General features: G+C 55.3%; 6 protein-coding genes across 6 annotated transcripts; 5 read left to right on the top strand and 1 right to left on the bottom strand.

Moving 5' to 3' along the window:
* Window positions 1-717: 717 nt before the first annotated feature.
* On the top strand, window positions 718-3,850 carry SCHCODRAFT_02629886 (uncharacterized protein; the record flags this gene model as incomplete). Its single annotated transcript, XM_050345556.1, has 6 exons — window positions 718-962; window positions 1,014-1,356; window positions 1,408-2,211; window positions 2,258-2,463; window positions 2,514-3,205; window positions 3,254-3,850. Coding segments are annotated over 6 exons (2,659 nt in total), but the record flags the coding sequence as incomplete, so codon positions are not given.
* A 127-nt stretch (window positions 3,851-3,977) lies between these two features.
* On the top strand, window positions 3,978-6,901 carry SCHCODRAFT_02581788 (uncharacterized protein). Its single transcript, XM_050343920.1, has 6 exons — window positions 3,978-4,225; window positions 4,277-4,601; window positions 4,652-5,455; window positions 5,503-5,708; window positions 5,763-6,457; window positions 6,506-6,901. Exons 1-6 carry the CDS (start codon window positions 3,982-3,984, stop codon window positions 6,887-6,889), a joined length of 2,658 nt encoding a protein of 885 aa, XP_050199760.1. The 5' UTR covers window positions 3,978-3,981; the 3' UTR covers window positions 6,890-6,901.
* Window positions 6,902-6,934: 33 nt separating this feature from the next.
* Window positions 6,935-8,169, top strand: SCHCODRAFT_02629882 (uncharacterized protein). The gene is made up of 3 exons (XM_050345555.1): window positions 6,935-7,543; window positions 7,595-7,777; window positions 7,826-8,169. Exons 1-2 carry the CDS (start codon window positions 7,190-7,192, stop codon window positions 7,679-7,681), a joined length of 441 nt encoding a protein of 146 aa, XP_050199759.1. The 5' UTR covers window positions 6,935-7,189; the 3' UTR covers window positions 7,682-7,777; window positions 7,826-8,169.
* A 64-nt stretch (window positions 8,170-8,233) lies between these two features.
* Window positions 8,234-9,035, top strand: SCHCODRAFT_01154879 (uncharacterized protein). Its single transcript, XM_003030791.3, has 3 exons — window positions 8,234-8,442; window positions 8,493-8,810; window positions 8,865-9,035. Exons 1-3 carry the CDS (start codon window positions 8,255-8,257, stop codon window positions 8,920-8,922), a joined length of 564 nt encoding a protein of 187 aa, XP_003030837.1. The 5' UTR covers window positions 8,234-8,254; the 3' UTR covers window positions 8,923-9,035.
* Window positions 9,036-9,737: 702 nt separating this feature from the next.
* SCHCODRAFT_0257354 (uncharacterized protein) lies at window positions 9,738-11,936 on the bottom strand (the record flags this gene model as incomplete). Its single annotated transcript, XM_003031180.1, has 6 exons — window positions 11,868-11,936; window positions 11,607-11,818; window positions 10,631-11,556; window positions 10,230-10,305; window positions 10,040-10,153; window positions 9,738-9,982 (listed from the first exon to the last, which is right to left on the bottom strand). The coding sequence occupies exons 3-6, from the start codon at window positions 11,441-11,443 to the stop codon at window positions 9,738-9,740; spliced, it is 1,248 nt and encodes a 415-aa protein (XP_003031226.1). The 5' UTR covers window positions 11,444-11,556; window positions 11,607-11,818; window positions 11,868-11,936.
* Window positions 11,937-13,681: 1,745 nt separating this feature from the next.
* Window positions 13,682-17,011, top strand: SCHCODRAFT_02629875 (uncharacterized protein). Its single transcript, XM_003030792.3, has 6 exons — window positions 13,682-13,937; window positions 13,988-14,330; window positions 14,384-15,187; window positions 15,234-15,439; window positions 15,490-16,166; window positions 16,216-17,011. Exons 1-6 carry the CDS (start codon window positions 13,697-13,699, stop codon window positions 16,753-16,755), a joined length of 2,811 nt encoding a protein of 936 aa, XP_003030838.1. The 5' UTR covers window positions 13,682-13,696; the 3' UTR covers window positions 16,756-17,011.
* The last annotated feature ends 314 nt before the right edge of the window (window positions 17,012-17,325 follow it).

The following is a 17,325-nucleotide window of genomic DNA, read 5'->3' as shown; positions in this document are numbered from 1 at the left end:
ACGAACCAGCATGACAAGCCTGAATATCCTGCTCAGGGCAAACCCTGATCACTCGATCTACGTCATCTACACGCCCATCTCATCCCCACTGTACTCGTCACTGTATCCTCTGCCCGCTTCCACCACAATTCACCGATTTGACGATGACGCCATGGTCTTGAGGCATCCGGACAAATCGCTTTTCGAAGAAGATCTCGCTACCCGGTGAGTCGATTCCTCCTTTCTTGTCTGCATTGCTTTCGCATAGAGTCGAGAAGAGTCCAACGACGAGCCTGCCTTGAAATGTGCGGAACACGTGACTGCGTCCTATACCCTCTCCAATGTTAACGGTCTTCATTCTGCTTCTGCACCGTTCGCTTCCTCCCGAACGAATCATCATACGATAGGAATGCTACTCCTTGTACTACAGCCACAGAAGTAGCGCACTCTGGCCTCGTCGCGGTCGACTTTAAGAGTCGTAGAGAGAACGCCCCAAACCGCACCGGTAGGCCTATGTCGAGCCTTTACTGACTTGTCATGGCGTGTAAGCTGACTCTTCCAATTATCTTGAATTTTGGTTGAGTTTCAGACACTACTATGCGAGATGTCCATGCTCGACGGACGATATGGCCAACAAGGAGATGTGCCTTGCTTGGCCGTGTTTATGCGTGTTTCCCATAGGTCTGTATACGCTGGTCCGGCCGTCTCTTGTTATTGTCCTTCCTTGCCACTAACCACCATGTCGCTATCGCAAGAACTCAACGCTGTCCTACTTCGCGCGCGACACGAAGGACTCCTGAAGACCCCCTCTGTACTGCTTTCGCAAGTCTTAAACGCCCTATGTCGCGAACGCTCGCAACCCTTGGACCCAGATTATGTGTCCGAACCTGCTTGTCGCCGCCTCATTTCTACGCACCCAGAGGTCCTCTCTTTGCTGGAGACCGCCGTCGAGACCGGTATACAAGACGACCTATGGACCAATCGTACGCTTTCCGCCACTGAGCCTCACCTCTTGATATTGACCCGCCGAGCAGCGCATCTAGCCTTTGAGGGCGTGGACTTGCGCTCATACCGCACAATGTCTAAAGGGGACGTCGCAGTATGGAAAGATGTTGCGGAGCTCTTTGACGCGTGGGCTGAAGGTATAACGAAACTTGCAAGCGGGCACTCACCCGTGGACACCTGGCAGCCGACTGCCCCTCACCGCGTAGAAGACCCAGAGACGGCGCAGTCATCCATCGACTTCATACAATCACTCAAAATACCGAGAGCATCCGACGCTTCTCCGTGCCTACTGATGCACAGGCTTGGCTCGCTCATTGATGAGGACAAACTGGCGGGCCGCATAAACAATATATTCGTACCGGATAAAACTACGTGAGCGTCACCTTACTTGCAGGCTAGCGCCCAGTCTCATCTCAGTCGCAGAATACTCGTTAACTCTTTAGGGTCCGGCAAGACAAGATTACTTTTCGAGGGCCTTTGCCAACGGTGGGGCGTGTACATGACATGTGCAGCCGAGAGTTCTGGCGTTGGCGGCTCAGACGCCGCTTTCGCCATTGCGGTTGAATTGCAAGGGAATAAGTACTTCAAGTCCTACGGCAGACTCGGCGAAGGAGAAATCGAAGACAATCGCTTCACTGCGAAGAACACCTTTTCCATGCTTCTCTTGTCTAGGCTTCTCCTATTGCATCGCTTTCTACAGGCGGTCCCGGCATCGGCAAGACATACCAACGAGACGCGTCAAAAATGGTTGTATCTACATGTCCTTCCCGAGTCCGTTGGATGCGAGGATCTATTAATCCTGCTCAGGCAGAGGCTAACGCCTTTGACCACTACATCGTTGAAGTTCGCTGTCGCCGATACGTTGTTGAAGGTTCGGGCGCTTTTGGGAATCCGCGACTTTCCCATCTTCTGCGTGCTCGACGAATGTCAGGTCCCGGATCGAATGTACCCTGGCGCCTTTGGCGACAACACCTCGACACTGCACCAGATGGCCCTCGCCTGGGAAGCGAATGCTCACATGCCCGTCGTCCTCTGTGGTACGGAGGCGAACTTGGGACCTCTCATTGGGCCGGCGCATCCTAACCGTCGCGTATGCACCGACACAGGTACATTTGACACGCCGGACGACCAAAGGCGATACGTGACGCTTTATATGCCACCCGCGATGGTGTCCTCCAGCGTCGGTCAAAGCCTCATTGCTCGTATGTGGTCGTGGTCGCGCGGCAGGTACGTACGACGAGATGGATATGCAACACCCGCTGACGCCCTGCAGACATCGCTTCACGACAGCTTTCATCGCCTGCCTTCTCATGACGCAATTCGAGCAGCCTCACGAACTTCTGAATGCGTACATCGCCGCAAATTTGAGGGTTAAACCTATCGATAAACCTGCGCGCGCAGGCACTACATCACTGAAGAAGGCCTCACGCGACTTGGTCAGTGGGTTCCATTACTTCACAGGGGAAAGCTTGTTATACGGTACGCGCCGTGTTTGGATGCAATCATATCAATCTTACATCCTTGAGAAGATGCACGATCGTATCTCTCTGCGCACTACGCTATGCATCGAATCCTGCTTGGGCATTCGTCCGTCACTCTTACAGAGAACTGTTACCCTCTCGCCGCGCATGGCTTGGGATGCTTTACCGACGCCACCGGCAAAAAGGTTCGTGTGTACGAGCCCACTGTGTTGTGCCCCTTTCTTAGGCGCATCTTCTACGAGCCGGGGGTGGTCGACGGTTTTCTTCCCGACATGGCAGCCAGGTTGCGCGCGGTGCCCAAGCACAACTCATTACCCCTTGCGCTCGCTTCCCTACTCCTGCATGCATACAGAAACGGTCCTCGCCCGCTCACGGACCTCTTCCTGTTCTCCGGCATAACGCCCGACTGGGCGATGCAGACGGCGAAACTGGTCTGCGTCACTCGTCAAGGGACGAATGCGTCGAGGATCTGGAAGTACCGGTCGTCATTCAGACAAGCCGGGCCCGAAGATGCGTGTATCACGGACTCCCCCAAATGGGCTCACCAACGATCTCTCGAGCCGTTCTGCGAAGCGTCGAAGTTCAGCACGGCGGACCTGCTCTTCGTCCTGCGCCTCGCGAACGGCCAGTGCTTACACATCGCCGTGGCAACTATGCTTCACAACGCCCACGTCCAACTGTCAATCGCCGACATCGAGGAAAGGCTGGAGAACCTTGCGCCGTCCAAGCTCTTCCCACCAGTAAGCTTGTCTTCCTCCCGGCGACCTGCTCACTGACTCGCATTGTAGAATCTTGCACCGGCGACTGCGCGACCACTCAGCTTACCTCACCTCGGGCGGGAGGCCTCGGCCGCTGCCAACCCCTCCTTGCTCCGCGTCGTCTGCACGTTCCCTTACGAGGTCGACATCAACACAGTCGAGCACGACGGCCACGCACAGCCCATAGCTGCTATTAACGTGGCGGCAATGAGAGAGATCGCGGGGTCCCTCAAGGCGGACGATGTCGCGCGTCGTTTACTCGGCGTCCTCACCGGTACTGGCCGTCGCACTGCGAAGCGGAAAGACCGTAAGGACGGAGACGAAGAGGAACGTCCCAGGAAGCGCCCGAAGTCGATGGCGATACTTGAACAAAAGGATGTCGCGAGTTCATTATCATAGCACGCAAAGGGCTCAGCTTGAACTCATCTTTAGATGCCTCGTTGACCATGTAGCATAACACGCTGTTCCGATTCTAATGTGGGATGTCAGACACGCAGCACGCATAGGGATCAAGGCGTTCAAAGCCACACGGTCGCAGGTTCTGGTGCTTCCACTCTAGCCTCTTGTAAGCGATGTCAGACGCTATACAGGCAAATTGTCCTCGCCGTTTGTGCGAGACGCGCGGTACGGCTCGCATCTGGGCCACCAACGTCGCAGGTGACAGGCTTTGCTTGACCGTGTTTATGCTTGTTTATCATAGGCGTGTGTACGCTGGTCCAGACGTGCCTTGTTCTTGCCCTTGTTTGCCACTAACCACCATGTCCCTGTCACAAGAACTTGACGCTATCCTCCTTCGTGCACGACGTGGAGGACTGTTGAAGACCCCCTCAGTACTGCTCTCGGAAGTCGCTCATACAATGTGTCGGGAACGCTCTCAGCACACGAACCCAGAATATATATCTGAATCTGCCTGTCATCGTTTGCTCTCAAAGCATCCGGAAATATTTGTGTTGCTTGAGACCGCCGTACAGAGCGGAGTACAAGACGGTCTCTGGCGCAGTTGTACGCATTTCCTGAAGTGGACATGAATCATGAGGCTGACGCGATGAGCAGCACATCTATGCTTTCTAGGGGATCAGATTGCGGCGAAAGACGATGCAACATGGACTAAGGTTGAAGACCTCCTTGGACAGCTGTTCGAAGCAATATCGACTTTGGCTACCCAGCCTGGACGCGTAGACGACTGGCCCTCGGTTTCCTCATTCCGGGTGGACAACCCTGATACGGCCGAATCATCTGCTGAATTCGTGGAATCTCTGCACTTATTCAAGGGATCTGACGGCTTCCCGGCCCTTCTCTTGCACAACCTTGGCTCCCTCATCGACGAGAAACGGCTGACCGACCGCCTGAGCCACATATTCGTCCCAAACGAGCATACGTGAGCTACCTGTACAATCGGCGACTGGCTAAGCCTAACCTCTATCTCAGGCTACTTATCAACTCTTCTGGGTCTGGCAAAACAAGATTACTTTTCGAAGGTCTTTGTCGACACTGGGGTCTGTATATGACATGCGCAGTTGATACCTCTGGGGTTGGCTGCCCAGACGTCTCATACGCAATATCCTTCGGATTACAAAGCAATAGCTCCTTCAATGGTGTAGGTGGCCTTGACGAGCTTGAGATCGCCAGAAATCGTTGTATTGCGGAGAAAGTTTTCTCTCTAATCCTCCTCTCTAGACTTGTCCTACTCTGTCGCTTCCTCGAGGCTGTACCAGCAGCGGAACGGGACACAAACGAAACTCGCAAAAGATGGTTGTACCTGCAAGTCATCCCGCATCGTTTTGGATGCCAAGGACTGCTGTCCGCCCTTTTTGACGGTCTGACGCCCCTGTCTTCGAAGCGTGTGCGAAATGGTGTCCATGATGCCCTGCAGAAGATTCGTTCATTATTGGGAGTACGCGACTTGCCCCTCTTCTGCGCGGTCGACGAATGCCAGGTCGCCAGTCAAGAGCATTATGGCGCCTTCGGCGACGACAGCTCGACACTGCACCAAATGGCACTAACATGGCAAAAAGTGCCTGGTGTAACAGTCATCGCCACTGGTACGAGCGTGAACATGGCGCCCTTCGTCGATCCGGCGCGCACTACCTATCGCGTTTGTACCGACACAGGCGCATTCGACGCCCCGGACGAACAAAGGCGATATGCTACACGCTATATGCCGCCCGCGTTGATATCCTCATATGAGGGACAGCAGCTTGTGTCTCGTATCTGGTCGTGGTTGCGTGGCAGGTATGTGCAGCGAAGATACGTATACGACATCCGCTCACGCCCTGCAGGCATCGCTTTACGGCGGCGTTCATCGAATGTCTTCTCAGGACAAATTTCCAGCAGCCCCACCAGCTTTTGGACGCGTACATTCGTGCCAATCTGAGAATAGATCTCATCGATAAACACTTGACCTCAGGTAGGGCGCGTTTGAGGAGGGCCTCTCGCAAGCTCGTCGAGGACTTCTGTTATTTTACAGGAGAAAGCCTGGGATATGGTGCGCGGCATGTTCGGATAACTCTAGACCGCTTGACCTTGACCTCTTGAACAGATCTCGAATCCTGGTTTTCTGCGCACTACGCCGTACACAAGCTTCTGCTAGGGCAAAGTTCCGTCACTCTCACAGAGAACTGTTTCTCCCTCGCCGCGCATGGTCTGGCCCACTTTACCCACGCCATCGGCAAGGAGGTCAGTATCTACGAACCCACTGTGCTCTATCCATTTCTTCGACCCCTGTTTTACGACTCGGGCGTGGTTCCTGGCTTTTTGCCTGACGCTATGGCGGCTCGGTTATGTGCCGTGCCCAAGCACAACTCGCTACCTCTTACACTCGCTTCCCTGCTCCTGCACGCGCTCAAGGATGGACCTCGCCCCCTCACCAATCTCTTCCTCTTCCCCGGCACAACACCGGATTGGGCGACGCAGACGGCGGAACTGGTCTGCGTCACTCGCCAAGGGAACAATGCGTCGAGGACCTGGACTGATCAATCATCATTCAGAAGGGCGCGCGGCGAGGACGCATGGATCTCAGACTCCCCCAAATGGGCTGAACAGCGATCCCTCCAGCCGTTCTGTGAAGCGTCGAAGTTCAGCACGGCGGACCTGCTCTTCGTCTTGCGCCTCGCGAACGGCCAGTGCTTACGCGTCGCTGTGGCGACTATGCTGCACAACGCCCACGTCCAACTGTCGTCTGCTGACATCGAGGAGAAGTTGAGTAGCCTTGTGCCGTCGAAGCTCTTCCCACCAGTAAGCTTGTCTTCCTCCCGGTGACCTGCTCGCTGACCCGCATTGTAGAATCTTGCACCGGCGACTGCACGACCTCTCAGCTTACCTCACCTCGGGCAGGAGGCCTCAGCCGCCGACGATCCCTCCTTGCTTCGCGTCGTCTGTACGTTCCCCTACGAGTTCGACATCAACGCAGTCGAGCGTGACGGCCACGCGCAGCCCATAGCTGCCATCAATATGGCGGCAATGCGAGAGGTCGCGGGGTCCCTCAAGTCGGACGACGTCGCGCGTCGATTACTCAACGTCCTCACCGGTACCGGTCGTCGGACTGCAAAGCGGAAACGCTGTGAGGACGGCGACGACGACGAACGTCCTAGGAAGCGCGCGAAGTCGATGGCAGTACATGTAGCAAAGGAGGCTGAGAGTCAACAGACGGCAAAGGACTTGACTTGAACTCGAAGCAAGCGTTTGAACATCCCTCGTTGACCATGTAGCATAGCTTGAACATAGATTCCTTGTGCCATTCTCTAGACGACTAACAAGCCATTCGATGTGAGCTAAGCTAAGTAAAGATCATGATAAACTGCGGTGTCGGTGGTGGTTCAGGACGCGGGCGAACAGAGACAAAGATGACGGTCGTGGCCTTGTCGATGGTCCCAAGACCTCGCGAAGCCAGATATGAGCAAGAAAATGACGAGCAGAGAGCAGCGAGCGGCGCCAACCGTAGAGTCCTTGACGAGGTCATTCCGCGCGATGATGGTGCTTCGTTCTATCTGCCCGCCTCAGCCGGGAAACGATACTTCCCGAGGTTTACTGCATACCCGGTTTTGGCGCCTCACTTCACTGCACCTCCTAACGCGCGTGTGCCAGCGCTACACTGTTTGCCAACAACCGAACGGCGTTCCCGAGGCGATCCCCGAATTCAACAAACCACCGCACGAGGAGCCGCCCCGCCCGCCCACGCCCACCCAATATACCGCGACGCACGAAGAGCAGCACGAGGAGCACTCGCATCCGCCCGAGAATGCAGCGCCCGTCACAACCCGTCACCCACTTGAGCGAGCGTATAAGTCGGGCGGAGACAATGCGCCAAACATCGGTGAAGGGCTACCGGCTAGTGAGATTCTGGACGTGGAATGACAGACATGCAGCACGTACAGGGATGAATGCGCACAAAGCTGCACGGTCGCAAACTCCAGTGCTTCCACTTTGGCCCTCTTGCAGGCGTCGAGGCTATACTGCTAAATCGACCTCGCTGATCGTTCGTGCGAGGCGTGCGGCATCTGGCTGGCAATTACTGGTCGGAGTGTGCGGTCTACACATACTTGTAGTCATAAGCAGCTGGGAAGATTTGAGTCTACGATCATGTACAGTGATCAGAGGACGCACCTATGCCAACGGAAGAAAGATCGACCATTCTGTCGAGTTTGCTTGTCAAGACGAAGTACGGTCCAGAGTCACTAGGACTCTGCCTCGTCGGCTGAGACGCTGAAGTCCGGGTCGGCAGCCACGGTTCTCGCCGCCAGGTGTGCGATGACATCCGGCAGCGCCAGATCCATCCGCGGAGGCAGATGGGTAGGTCGACGCGACGGAGGGCGCCGTACACATTCGCGCGAGTCGAAGTCAGCAGCGCGAGAACTGCGTACGATTCCGAAGTACTGAGTCTGACATGGGGGGCCTGACCGCGTGCTGACGTTCGAGATACTGAGGTCCTGCGAATATGCCTGGAAGGTGGCCGTCGGATCGAAGAAGAGGTCGAGGCCGTTGATGGCTTTGCGCTCGACCACGCGAAGTCGATCGACCTCATCTTAACCTCTCATGCCGCGAAACCTGGCTACCCCACCACAGAAGAGGCGAAGACTCGACACCGGCGCATCCTATGTAGCATCCTCCAGACCGCAAACGTTCTCTTTCCCCAGCACCCAAATTTCCGCAGGCATCCGCAACGTATGCGGCTCGTGCCGTCGAGCCAATCTGGGTCAAGCCGCTCTCCCTTCGTGCTCAAGGTGCGTGTCATGGTCGTCTCGACTAGCATGCTCTGACGAGGTATTCTCAGGTGCACGCAGCCGACGTGCAGCGTCTGCTCGCGGACATGCACGATACGCGTGGCGAGCGTGCCACCGACGCCGCCACTGAGCTACACTCCCACTCCCACCCCGTCCCCGAGACACAATGGCCTCATCCTCGCACCGAGCACGAACTTACCACTAGATAAACCGAGCAATCCCCTCGCGACTCATGGCAAGCGCAAGAAGCCGTTTGAGCCTGAGAACGAGGACAAAGAGTTTCTGCAGGCTGGCAAAGCCCTGGACGGATTCGCCCCCGGATGCGGGCACCTTGTTTGTCGGAGCTGCTGCCTGGAGCTAGAGGAGGGGTACGTATATTATTTGCTCCGCTTGCTAGGACGATGGCTGATCATTGCCCTTAGGGTGGCGTGCCGCGACTGCGATGAACTTGCTAAGCGCGCACCGAACTATCTTTTCTAGACCTCACAACCATAATTCTCATCCAAACTACACTTACCCTGCTCCATCCTACATCCAACCTCGCCACTGTATCCATATGTCCGCCTCCTGCGAAATTTACTGCTTTGAACAACATCACGGGCACGAAGTACTGAACCATGGACCATGCTGCGTCTTCGAAGAGGCCGCTCCTTTTCTGTGAGCCATCTCGTCATCTTCCTCCTGATTATTTTCGGCACGGGCTCCCAAGGAGCACGACGACTCGTCCCAGAACTTGCTAAGCGCGTGACCGCGTCCTTCAGCCACCCAATTGTTCTCGTTCTTCGATACGTCCGTCCGTTCGCCTAAGGCCCTCCAAAAACATACCAATCGACGTGAATACCCCTTCTTGTACTTCAGCTACAGAATGAACGCGCGCCGACTTCACCACGGTCGGTTACGAGGGCCTGGGTAGGGACGCCGCGACTCACCCTTGATGCTTCCTGTGAGGGGTTTTATTCCCTCTTCACCGTCGAAATTGATGCTGTGCAGCCCCGTGTAGCCTACCAGTACTCGCATGGACTCATTGGTGTCTCGCGTAGAGTCCCGCCGGCGGGATATGATTGGTATGTACGAGCGCACAAGTATCGCTAACGAGAACTGAGACAGATACATAGGTATAGGTATAGACATAGAAACGATATCGAACAACATCTCTTCCTTGGTCCAATAGGGAACGAGTACAACAGACACAGATATTGGTGGGTATGCGACTGCGGCGATTCTGGTGATATAATAGCGTAGCAGGTTATCGGCAAGGACAGAAGTGGATGGTGGTATGTACGAGGAGGGGCCGTTCATCGACGCGATTTCCCCCTGGACTTCTTGTTCCTCCTCTCCGCATCCTCTGGCGCATGGACGGTCGCGGAAGTCTCGCCGATACGCCTCTTGCCAGACGAGACGCTCAGATGCGCCTGGTCCTTGCGTGGTGTGGAAGGAGGCGCCAACAGATACCCGTATAGGCCTTCCGATACGTAGTCTTCGGGGTCGGATTCGGTGTCGGAGTCGCTCAGCGCAGTGAGTTCAGACTCGCCATCGACGTCTGCTAGCAAGTTGGTTTTAGTTCAATCCAATGCTCGCACTGTCGGATCGGACATACCAGCTTGGACGGCTTCCGTGTTGTTATCTGACATCGCACCGTTCTTAGCCGTTGTAAGTGTGAGGATGGGAGTCTCTGCGGTGTGCGATGCGACCTCTCCGGTAATGTCGCTTGCTGGATGTATCGCTCCTGAGCTCGTCGATGGTCGAGTCAGAGGAATTGATGCGCTGACGGTGACTGCTGGACTTACGTTGCTTGACGGAGCGAAGTGCATCAACAAGCTCATTCTCATTCGCCTCGATGTGATCCTGCGCCATCCTGATCTCCTGTCGCACTTCGTTACTCACTACTCGCAGTATACCTTTTGGCTCCTCGTTGCCTACGAGTCTCGTCACCGTGTCGAGATTGAGCACGGCTAGTGGATGATCGCCGCAGTCTGGATCGTGTTCACGATCGAGGAGGGTTTCCGCAGGAAAGCAGGTGACGACTCGGATAACGCTATGAACACCTGCTTTCTTGGTCAAACCGGGTAACTTCATGGCGTCGAGCACGCCCTTTCTACGATCCCTCGCAGGGCTGAGCACCTTCTCATCTTGCTGATGTTGTTAATCAGATCAAATGATAGACGGGTCTCGACATCTTCGAACGCACCGAGTCGGGCATATAATAAAAATCGGGTGTCGTTGAGCGTATGCAGCTCTTCTTGACCTGTGTGGCTGGTGCGAAGGTCTGAGCCGTAGGAGTATTGTACTTGCACTGGACTGCAACCCAGACCAGCTCAGCGTTGTCGAGCTGGAGCAAGAAGAGGATGTCGGGGCCCATGGAGTTGTCGGGAAAGAGGAGACCACCGGCCTGGCCAGTCTTGACCCATCTCCTCGTAGCCTGAACCGTTCTGCTGCTGTACCCAAGATTGGGCTGCGGACGTTGGTTGCCGTTGCCGCAAGAAAAACCCAAGTTCTCGGACAGGCAACCTACTCCCACGAACGAGCGGCTGCTGTGGGGCACTACACCGACGATCTTGCCTCTCCTACCGCTAAAGCGAGTCTCCCTCATCCGGCGGCCGCGCGCCGTGCGCCGCTGCTCGAATGCGAAAAGCTCGGTGAGTGGCCGTTCTTCTGCGAAGAACCTGAGCATGCATATCGCGACGTAGTTCTCCCAGCCATTGTGTTTCACCCACGTCTCGCGTATCCTTTCGCCGAAGAATTTGTACATGCGGAGATCCTCTTGACTGTTGTAATAAGACGCCAGATGAAGAAGAATGAGAGGCTCGTCGATTGTCGGCACGTCGTCCGATGCATCATTGTTGTTCTTGGGTTTAGCAGAAGACGAAGTATGTTTCTTCTTGGCTCCAGCAGATGATAAAGTAGGGCCAGTAAGGTGGTCGCTAGGTTCCTGGATTGCGGATTCGGGTTCCAGAGTGAACGACTGTATGCCTTTCTTGTCTTTGTAGCGAGCAAGACCCATCGCGACGAGTTTCGGGGCATGTTCCTTTCCGACAACTAGTGGTGTCGAGGAGCGGATCAACGTATGAAAAATGATGCTCCGCACGGTGGTGGCGATTAGCTGATAATTTGACGCTGCACAATCGCAGGTGAGTATGAACATGAAGAGGTTGTGTGTCGCTTACGGTCAGACTGGCGTAAGTCATCGAACTGGATGCTGCTGATCGGAAAACCGGTGGCGAGGAGCGCGCCCGATGGCCTCTCGCTCGCGACAAAGCTCTCAGCATCAGAGGGTAGATAGCCGGTCGAATTAGCGATGAATTGATTCAGTAACCTGTGAGGAGACTGATAGAGGTTGTGGATGAGGCATTCAACAAAATATGTGACGAAGCGGAATCTAGGTCGTATAGTCAGCATAGAGTAATCACTGCCTGAGAATGTATTACCTGCCATGGAGCCATCTATGGATACGCTCGAGCAAAATGAGCCCAGTATCGGATCCAGCCAGTATAGATGGAAGGTAGGGACGGACAAAGTTGATCACAGCTCTGGGGCGATCTAGCCCAGCAGTCGGCCGCACAGACTGGTGAGAGTTTGGCTTGAGAAGTGTGCTCTCGATCGCCTGCACGAGCTGGGTCTGGGAGGCATTGGTGCCAGTGGGGATGATGAAGGCCCGAACGTGCTCCAGAGGCTTGAAGAAGCGGAGGACCACTTCTCTGAGAAGTGGTCGAGGGACGGACCAGTTGACGCCCTTTTCAAGGCCAGCGCGGAAAGCATCAGAGCATTCCAAAGATGCAGATTGTGCTTCGTCGATCACGACGTAGAAGTCTGGGATGATCGAGGGTGCACATGCTGACGCTGACACTCGCGATGGAATGAGAGATTGGACCGTTTTGCTAACATAGGAAGCAAGGTAGCCAAGGCTGGGGCTTTTCTCGGCAATGATGTTGGAGAGATCGACAAAGATATCGGACGACAAACCGTGTCGCCCTTGGAAAAGTGCAGGATCTACTTGTAGCCTAAGCCATCGCCTCCTGTACGATTTGTGTTCGTCTTCCGTCAAGTCCCGCTTGGGCAAGACGCCGATATACCTCTGAAGAATGAGCAGACGGCTGAGCAAGACAGCGTAGATGTGCTGTTGGACAGCAGCAGTATTCCGTCCGAGTGCGGAAGATGGATCGCGCGCAGCCGATATGACGGGCTCGAAGAGGGGGTCATTCGTGATATCGGACAATTTGCGAGACAGGTCATCCGAGCCAATGCTGAGCGGATCCCGAAGGCAAGTGAAATAAAGGCCCCAGTGGAGGCACAGTCCCTCCAGTAGGAGACGAGTTTTGCCAGACCCCGATACATTGCACAAATATCTGCACGAATTAAGAGCCTGTTGGCGGGCTGGAGAACGTACGCACGTGTGTCGCTCTTGGAATATCGCATCGATGCGCCGGCCCATCTCCGAATCATGCCCGAAGGAGCCCAAATTATGGAGAAGGAGGGATGGAACTTCTGACGACGCCGAAAGGCACGGCAAGCGCAGTTGCGCCAGATGAGCGGCAATCTCTGGCCGTGAGGATGCACCCTGGGGGGAGAAGATTCGGAAGTGAACTTGGCTGTCCGCCAATTCTTGCAGGGCAGGATGGACGGTGTCGAGAAAGCGTTCAACGCTGTCCTGACAGCCCTCTTGCTTCTGGGAGAGCCTCTGCATATCCAACACTGTAGGATAGCGTCGGCAAACGGTGCAGTAAGATCAAGATACCGCGTACCCGTGTTTATCAATCTGGTATAGTGTTGGGTCTTTTGAGCATCCGTTATGATTCCCAGAAGGGTAGGATCCCCTTCAACGAGACCCATGCATTTGCGACCGTCCCAGTCCAGCGCAAGGACTTCGACAATAATCCTGAGAACCCCAGCACCGTGCACTTCTTTCATCAGACCCGTCACAGGGTTGAGATTATCCGTCGAAAATAGGCGGGCGCCGCGTACGCGCCAGATATCATCGTCGCGACGGGCCTCCTCTGCTTGAGTTGCAGGCGAGATCGGCATAGATAAGTGCACGCCCTCGAGATTGTGTGTAGTGCAGTATAGTGCGAGATATTGCAGGGACGTCTGGGCCTGGTCGGAAGCAGAGGGATAAACGAGGACACCAGCAGACAACAGACCGTCGTGAGAAGGGTCGCGGGCATGTTTGGTTTGGCTTTAGTTGCGCTTGTCTTGCATAGGCTTCTTCACCATGCACGTGAGAACCACGGCAACATAGACGCCTTGGACGCATACCAAGATGGCGTCGCAGGAGCTGGCCGATCTTCTTCTCCTCGCGCGCGAAACAGGTCTTCTGGAAAACCCTCCCGCATTACTTTCCCGAATTCTTCACGTACTGTGCCGCGAACGGTCGCAGCCGCTGGATCCGGACTTCGTGTCCGAACCTGCATGTCGCCGTCGTCTTTCCGAACATCCAGAAATTCTTCCTCTACTGGAAACTGCAGTGAAGACTGGCAATCAAGGTGGACTTTGGGATGATCGTACGTTTTACACTCGTAGCCAAGTTATATGACATTGATTAGTCGAGCAGCTCACCTTTCCTCCGAGGATCTCGATCTGGTATTACTCCGCGAACTGGCCAAGGCCGACGCCGCAATATGGAAAAATGTCGAAGATCTCCTCTCCGAGTCGTATGAGAAACTTTCGGAACTCGCCACTGGTGCTTCATTTGCAGAGGTCTGGTGTCCATCCACGTCCTCGCGAGAGGACGAGCCAAAGGTAGTCGATGCCTATGGCGACTTCATCCGAACTCTGCATATACCCAAAGCGTCTGATAATTTCCCCTGTCTACTCTTGCATGAACTTGGCTCCCTAATTGATGAAAAACACCTTCTCGACCGCACGAATCAGATATTTGCTCCTGATACACACACGTGAGCGCTCATCGCAAGACTCGCGCATATCCAACAACTGAGCACAAAGCTAGCATCTTCATCAACTCTTCCGGATCCGGCAAAACGAGGCTACTCCTCGAGGGCCTTTGCCGGCATTGGGGCGTGTATATGACATGCGCAGTCGATCCATCTGGAGTTGGCTGCGCAGATTTTCCCTACACCCTCTCTGTCGGATTGCAAAAGAAACCCTACTTCAAAGGTCTGGGAGAACTTCGCGAGCGCGACATCACTAGGAACTGCTATATCGCGCAGGACGTCTTCGCTGTACCGTTTCTTTCCAGGCTTCTTCTCCTCAGCCGCTTCCTGGAGGCAGTCCCGACAGCGGAACGCAATACCGATGAGACTCGCAAGAGGTGGCTGCATCTGCAAGTCTTGGCCCGCTTCGTTGGGTGCGACGGCCTGCTATTCGAGCTCACGCGCAGTCTAGCGGCTTTGCCTGCGAGTGCAGTGCAGTCTAGCATATCTGACACCTTGCTGAAGATTCGTGCCTTACTGGGAATACGCGACTTGCCCATATATTGCGCGCTCGACGAATGCCAGGTCGCTAGTCAGAAGTATCCCGGTGCCTTTGGTGACGAATCCACAACACTGCACCAGATGGCACTGTCCTGGCAGTCGTACGAACATGTCTCCGTCATTCTCACCGGTACGGCTGCGGACGTGCGGCCCTTCGTCGATGCGGCACATCCTCCTTATCGCATATATACCGACACTGGTGCATTTGACACGCCGGACGATCAGGCTCGATATGTCATGCATTATATGCCGTCCGCGGTGGTGTCTTCCGATGAGGGAAAAGACCTCATCTCTCGTATGTGGTTATGGTTACGCGGCAGGTGCGTACTGCGTAGTATACGTGCAACGTGCGCTGAAACCCTGCAGACATCGATTCACGGCGGCCTTCATTGCCTGTCTCCTCATGACGCAATTCCAACAACCACACGAGCTCTTGGACGCGTACATCGCTGCTAACCTGAGGGTTCATCCTATCGACCGAACTGCGAATTCCGGCCATGGACTATCAAACAGAGCTTCACGCGAGCTCGTGAAGGAATTCAACTACTTTACTGGACAGAGTTTGCTATACGGTCCGCGACATGTTCTGACGCGCTTACACGATGCTCACATCCTCGAGCAGATGCCCAATCGTACTTCTCTGCGCACTACGCAATACACCAGATCCTGCTAGGGCATACGCCGGTAGCTCTCACGGAGAACTGCTTCCCCCTCGCTGCGCATGGCTTGGCATACTTTACCGACGCAACCGGCACAGAGGTTCGCGTGCACGAGCCCACTGTGCTATGTCCGCTTCTGCAACCCAACTTCTACGAGTCGGGAGTGGTCAACGGTTTCTTTCCCGACGTCATGGGGGCCCGGTTACGCGAGGTGCCGACGCACAATTCGATACGTCTCGCGCTCGCTTCCTTGTTTCTTCATGCATTTAAGGATGGACCGCGACCGCTTACGGACCTCTTCCTGTTTCCCGTCGCGACACCTGACTGGGTAGCGCAGACGGCGGACTTGGTTTGCGTCACTCGTTGCACGACTCGGTGCAGGTCGTCGTATTCGGAAGCCAAACCTGAAGACGTATGGATCACAGACTCTCCCAGCTGGCTGCAGCACCAGCGAGAGGAGCCCTTCTGCGACGCTTCCAAGTTCAGCGGGGCGGACCTGCTCTTTGTCCTGCGCCTGAAGAACCAGAAGTGTCTACATGTCGCCGTTGCGGTCATGCTTCGCAATGACCACGTCGACGTATCGCCCGCTGACATCGAGCGGAAGTTGCACGATCTTGCGCCATCCAATATCTTCTCGCAGGTGGATCTGTCTCTATCTTTACAGGTCTTCTCGCTAACCTTGACTGTAGGATGCGCGGGCGACGACAACGGGCTCGCTGAGCTTTCCCCATCTGAGGGTCAAAGCCTTGGCCGCTGGCGATCCTCCTGTGCTTCGCGTCGTCACTACGTTCCCGCACGAAATGGAGATGGACATCAATCTTGCCAGGCGCGATGAGTACGCACAACCGATAGCCACCATCAACATGACCACAATGCGGGAGGTAGCCGAGTCCATCTCGCCGGACGACGTCGGGCGTCGGCTTATGGCCGTCCTTACCCGTAGCGGAGGTAAGAAACGGAAGTACGCTGACGATGAGGAGACTCATCGACCCAAGCGAATGACGACGAGGTTATCCGAAAAGAAGGAGTCGGGGAACCGGCAGGGGACGGTGGAGAGGCGACCGGAGGCCCCGACCGAGCGCCCGACCAGAGACACGACCAAGCGCAAGGCCCAGGAAAAGGGCAAGGGCACGACCAGAAAGGGTCCGACTCCGAAGGAAACCAAAAAGACGGCCGCGAGTCAGACCCAGGAGACGAGGCGCAGCTCACGGCTGGCTTCGAGGGGTTGAATCTGGGTTCGGAGAAAGCACTTTAAATTACCGCACCGTACGTATTGTCAGGGTACTGTCCCCTTCGCTCTTCTTGGACAGTGCCACCTTGGTTATATTCTCGAGCCAGCTTGGAGCAACGCCACAGTTATGGCGTCGCGTAAAGGAGACCGTTTTCGAACTTGCTTTCAAATTGTTGTCGAGCGTCCAGGAGATCTGTCCGTCGTGTTCGTATGTATTCTTCGTGACCATTTACACAACCTCCCTCGCGCTGGGCGTCCATGTTCGAATAAGTAACAGTTCATGGAGTGACCAAACAGGCTTGGAAAGCGTACAAACAAAGATTCGAAACCCTTGATCTCATACATTTAGCGCCCGTAACGCCGGTCGTTCCCCCACATCTCCCCAGCCCGCTGAAGACCTCAGGGAACGTCGGCACGTCGGGGAAGGCTGAGAGAGTATATGGAGGCATCCCCCCGTCACCCTACACCGTCGCGCGCATCCTCTACCTCAGCCGTTGATCTCACGGGCACCGCCGCTGGCATCGCTGCGAGTGCGCCATCGTCCCCCGCCCTCATCCCCGACGACGCC

This window comes from Schizophyllum commune (genome assembly GCF_000143185.2).
Source record: "Schizophyllum commune H4-8 unplaced genomic scaffold SCHCOscaffold_7, whole genome shotgun sequence".
Classification (NCBI taxonomy): domain Eukaryota; kingdom Fungi; phylum Basidiomycota; class Agaricomycetes; order Agaricales; family Schizophyllaceae; genus Schizophyllum; species Schizophyllum commune.
Note: the sequence above shows the minus strand (reverse complement) of the source record. Positions and strands in the feature narration are given on the sequence as shown.

Bases quoted from the DNA above. Each gene is read 5' to 3' on its own strand.
- SCHCODRAFT_02581788 (XM_050343920.1), top strand. From the start codon at position 3,982: ATGTCCCTGTCACAAGAACTTGACGCTATCCTCCTTCGTGCACGACGT. The intron at 4,602-4,651 runs GTGAGCTACCTG...CCTCTATCTCAG, and splicing joins TTCGTCCCAAACGAGCATAC to GCTACTTATCAACTCTTCTG. The intron at 5,709-5,762 runs GTGCGCGGCATG...CCTCTTGAACAG, and splicing joins AGGAGAAAGCCTGGGATATG to ATCTCGAATCCTGGTTTTCT.
- SCHCODRAFT_02629882 (XM_050345555.1), top strand. From the start codon at position 7,190: ATGATGGTGCTTCGTTCTATCTGCCCGCCTCAGCCGGGAAACGATACT. The intron at 7,544-7,594 runs CTACCGGCTAGT...TGCAGCACGTAC, and splicing joins CGCCAAACATCGGTGAAGGG to AGGGATGAATGCGCACAAAG.
- SCHCODRAFT_01154879 (XM_003030791.3), top strand. From the start codon at position 8,255: ATGCCGCGAAACCTGGCTACCCCACCACAGAAGAGGCGAAGACTCGAC. The intron at 8,443-8,492 runs GTGCGTGTCATG...AGGTATTCTCAG, and splicing joins GCTCTCCCTTCGTGCTCAAG to GTGCACGCAGCCGACGTGCA. The intron at 8,811-8,864 runs GTACGTATATTA...CATTGCCCTTAG, and splicing joins TGCCTGGAGCTAGAGGAGGG to GGTGGCGTGCCGCGACTGCG.
- SCHCODRAFT_02629875 (XM_003030792.3), top strand. From the start codon at position 13,697: ATGGCGTCGCAGGAGCTGGCCGATCTTCTTCTCCTCGCGCGCGAAACA. The intron at 13,938-13,987 runs GTACGTTTTACA...TTAGTCGAGCAG, and splicing joins AGGTGGACTTTGGGATGATC to CTCACCTTTCCTCCGAGGAT. The intron at 15,440-15,489 runs GTCCGCGACATG...ATCCTCGAGCAG, and splicing joins TGGACAGAGTTTGCTATACG to ATGCCCAATCGTACTTCTCT.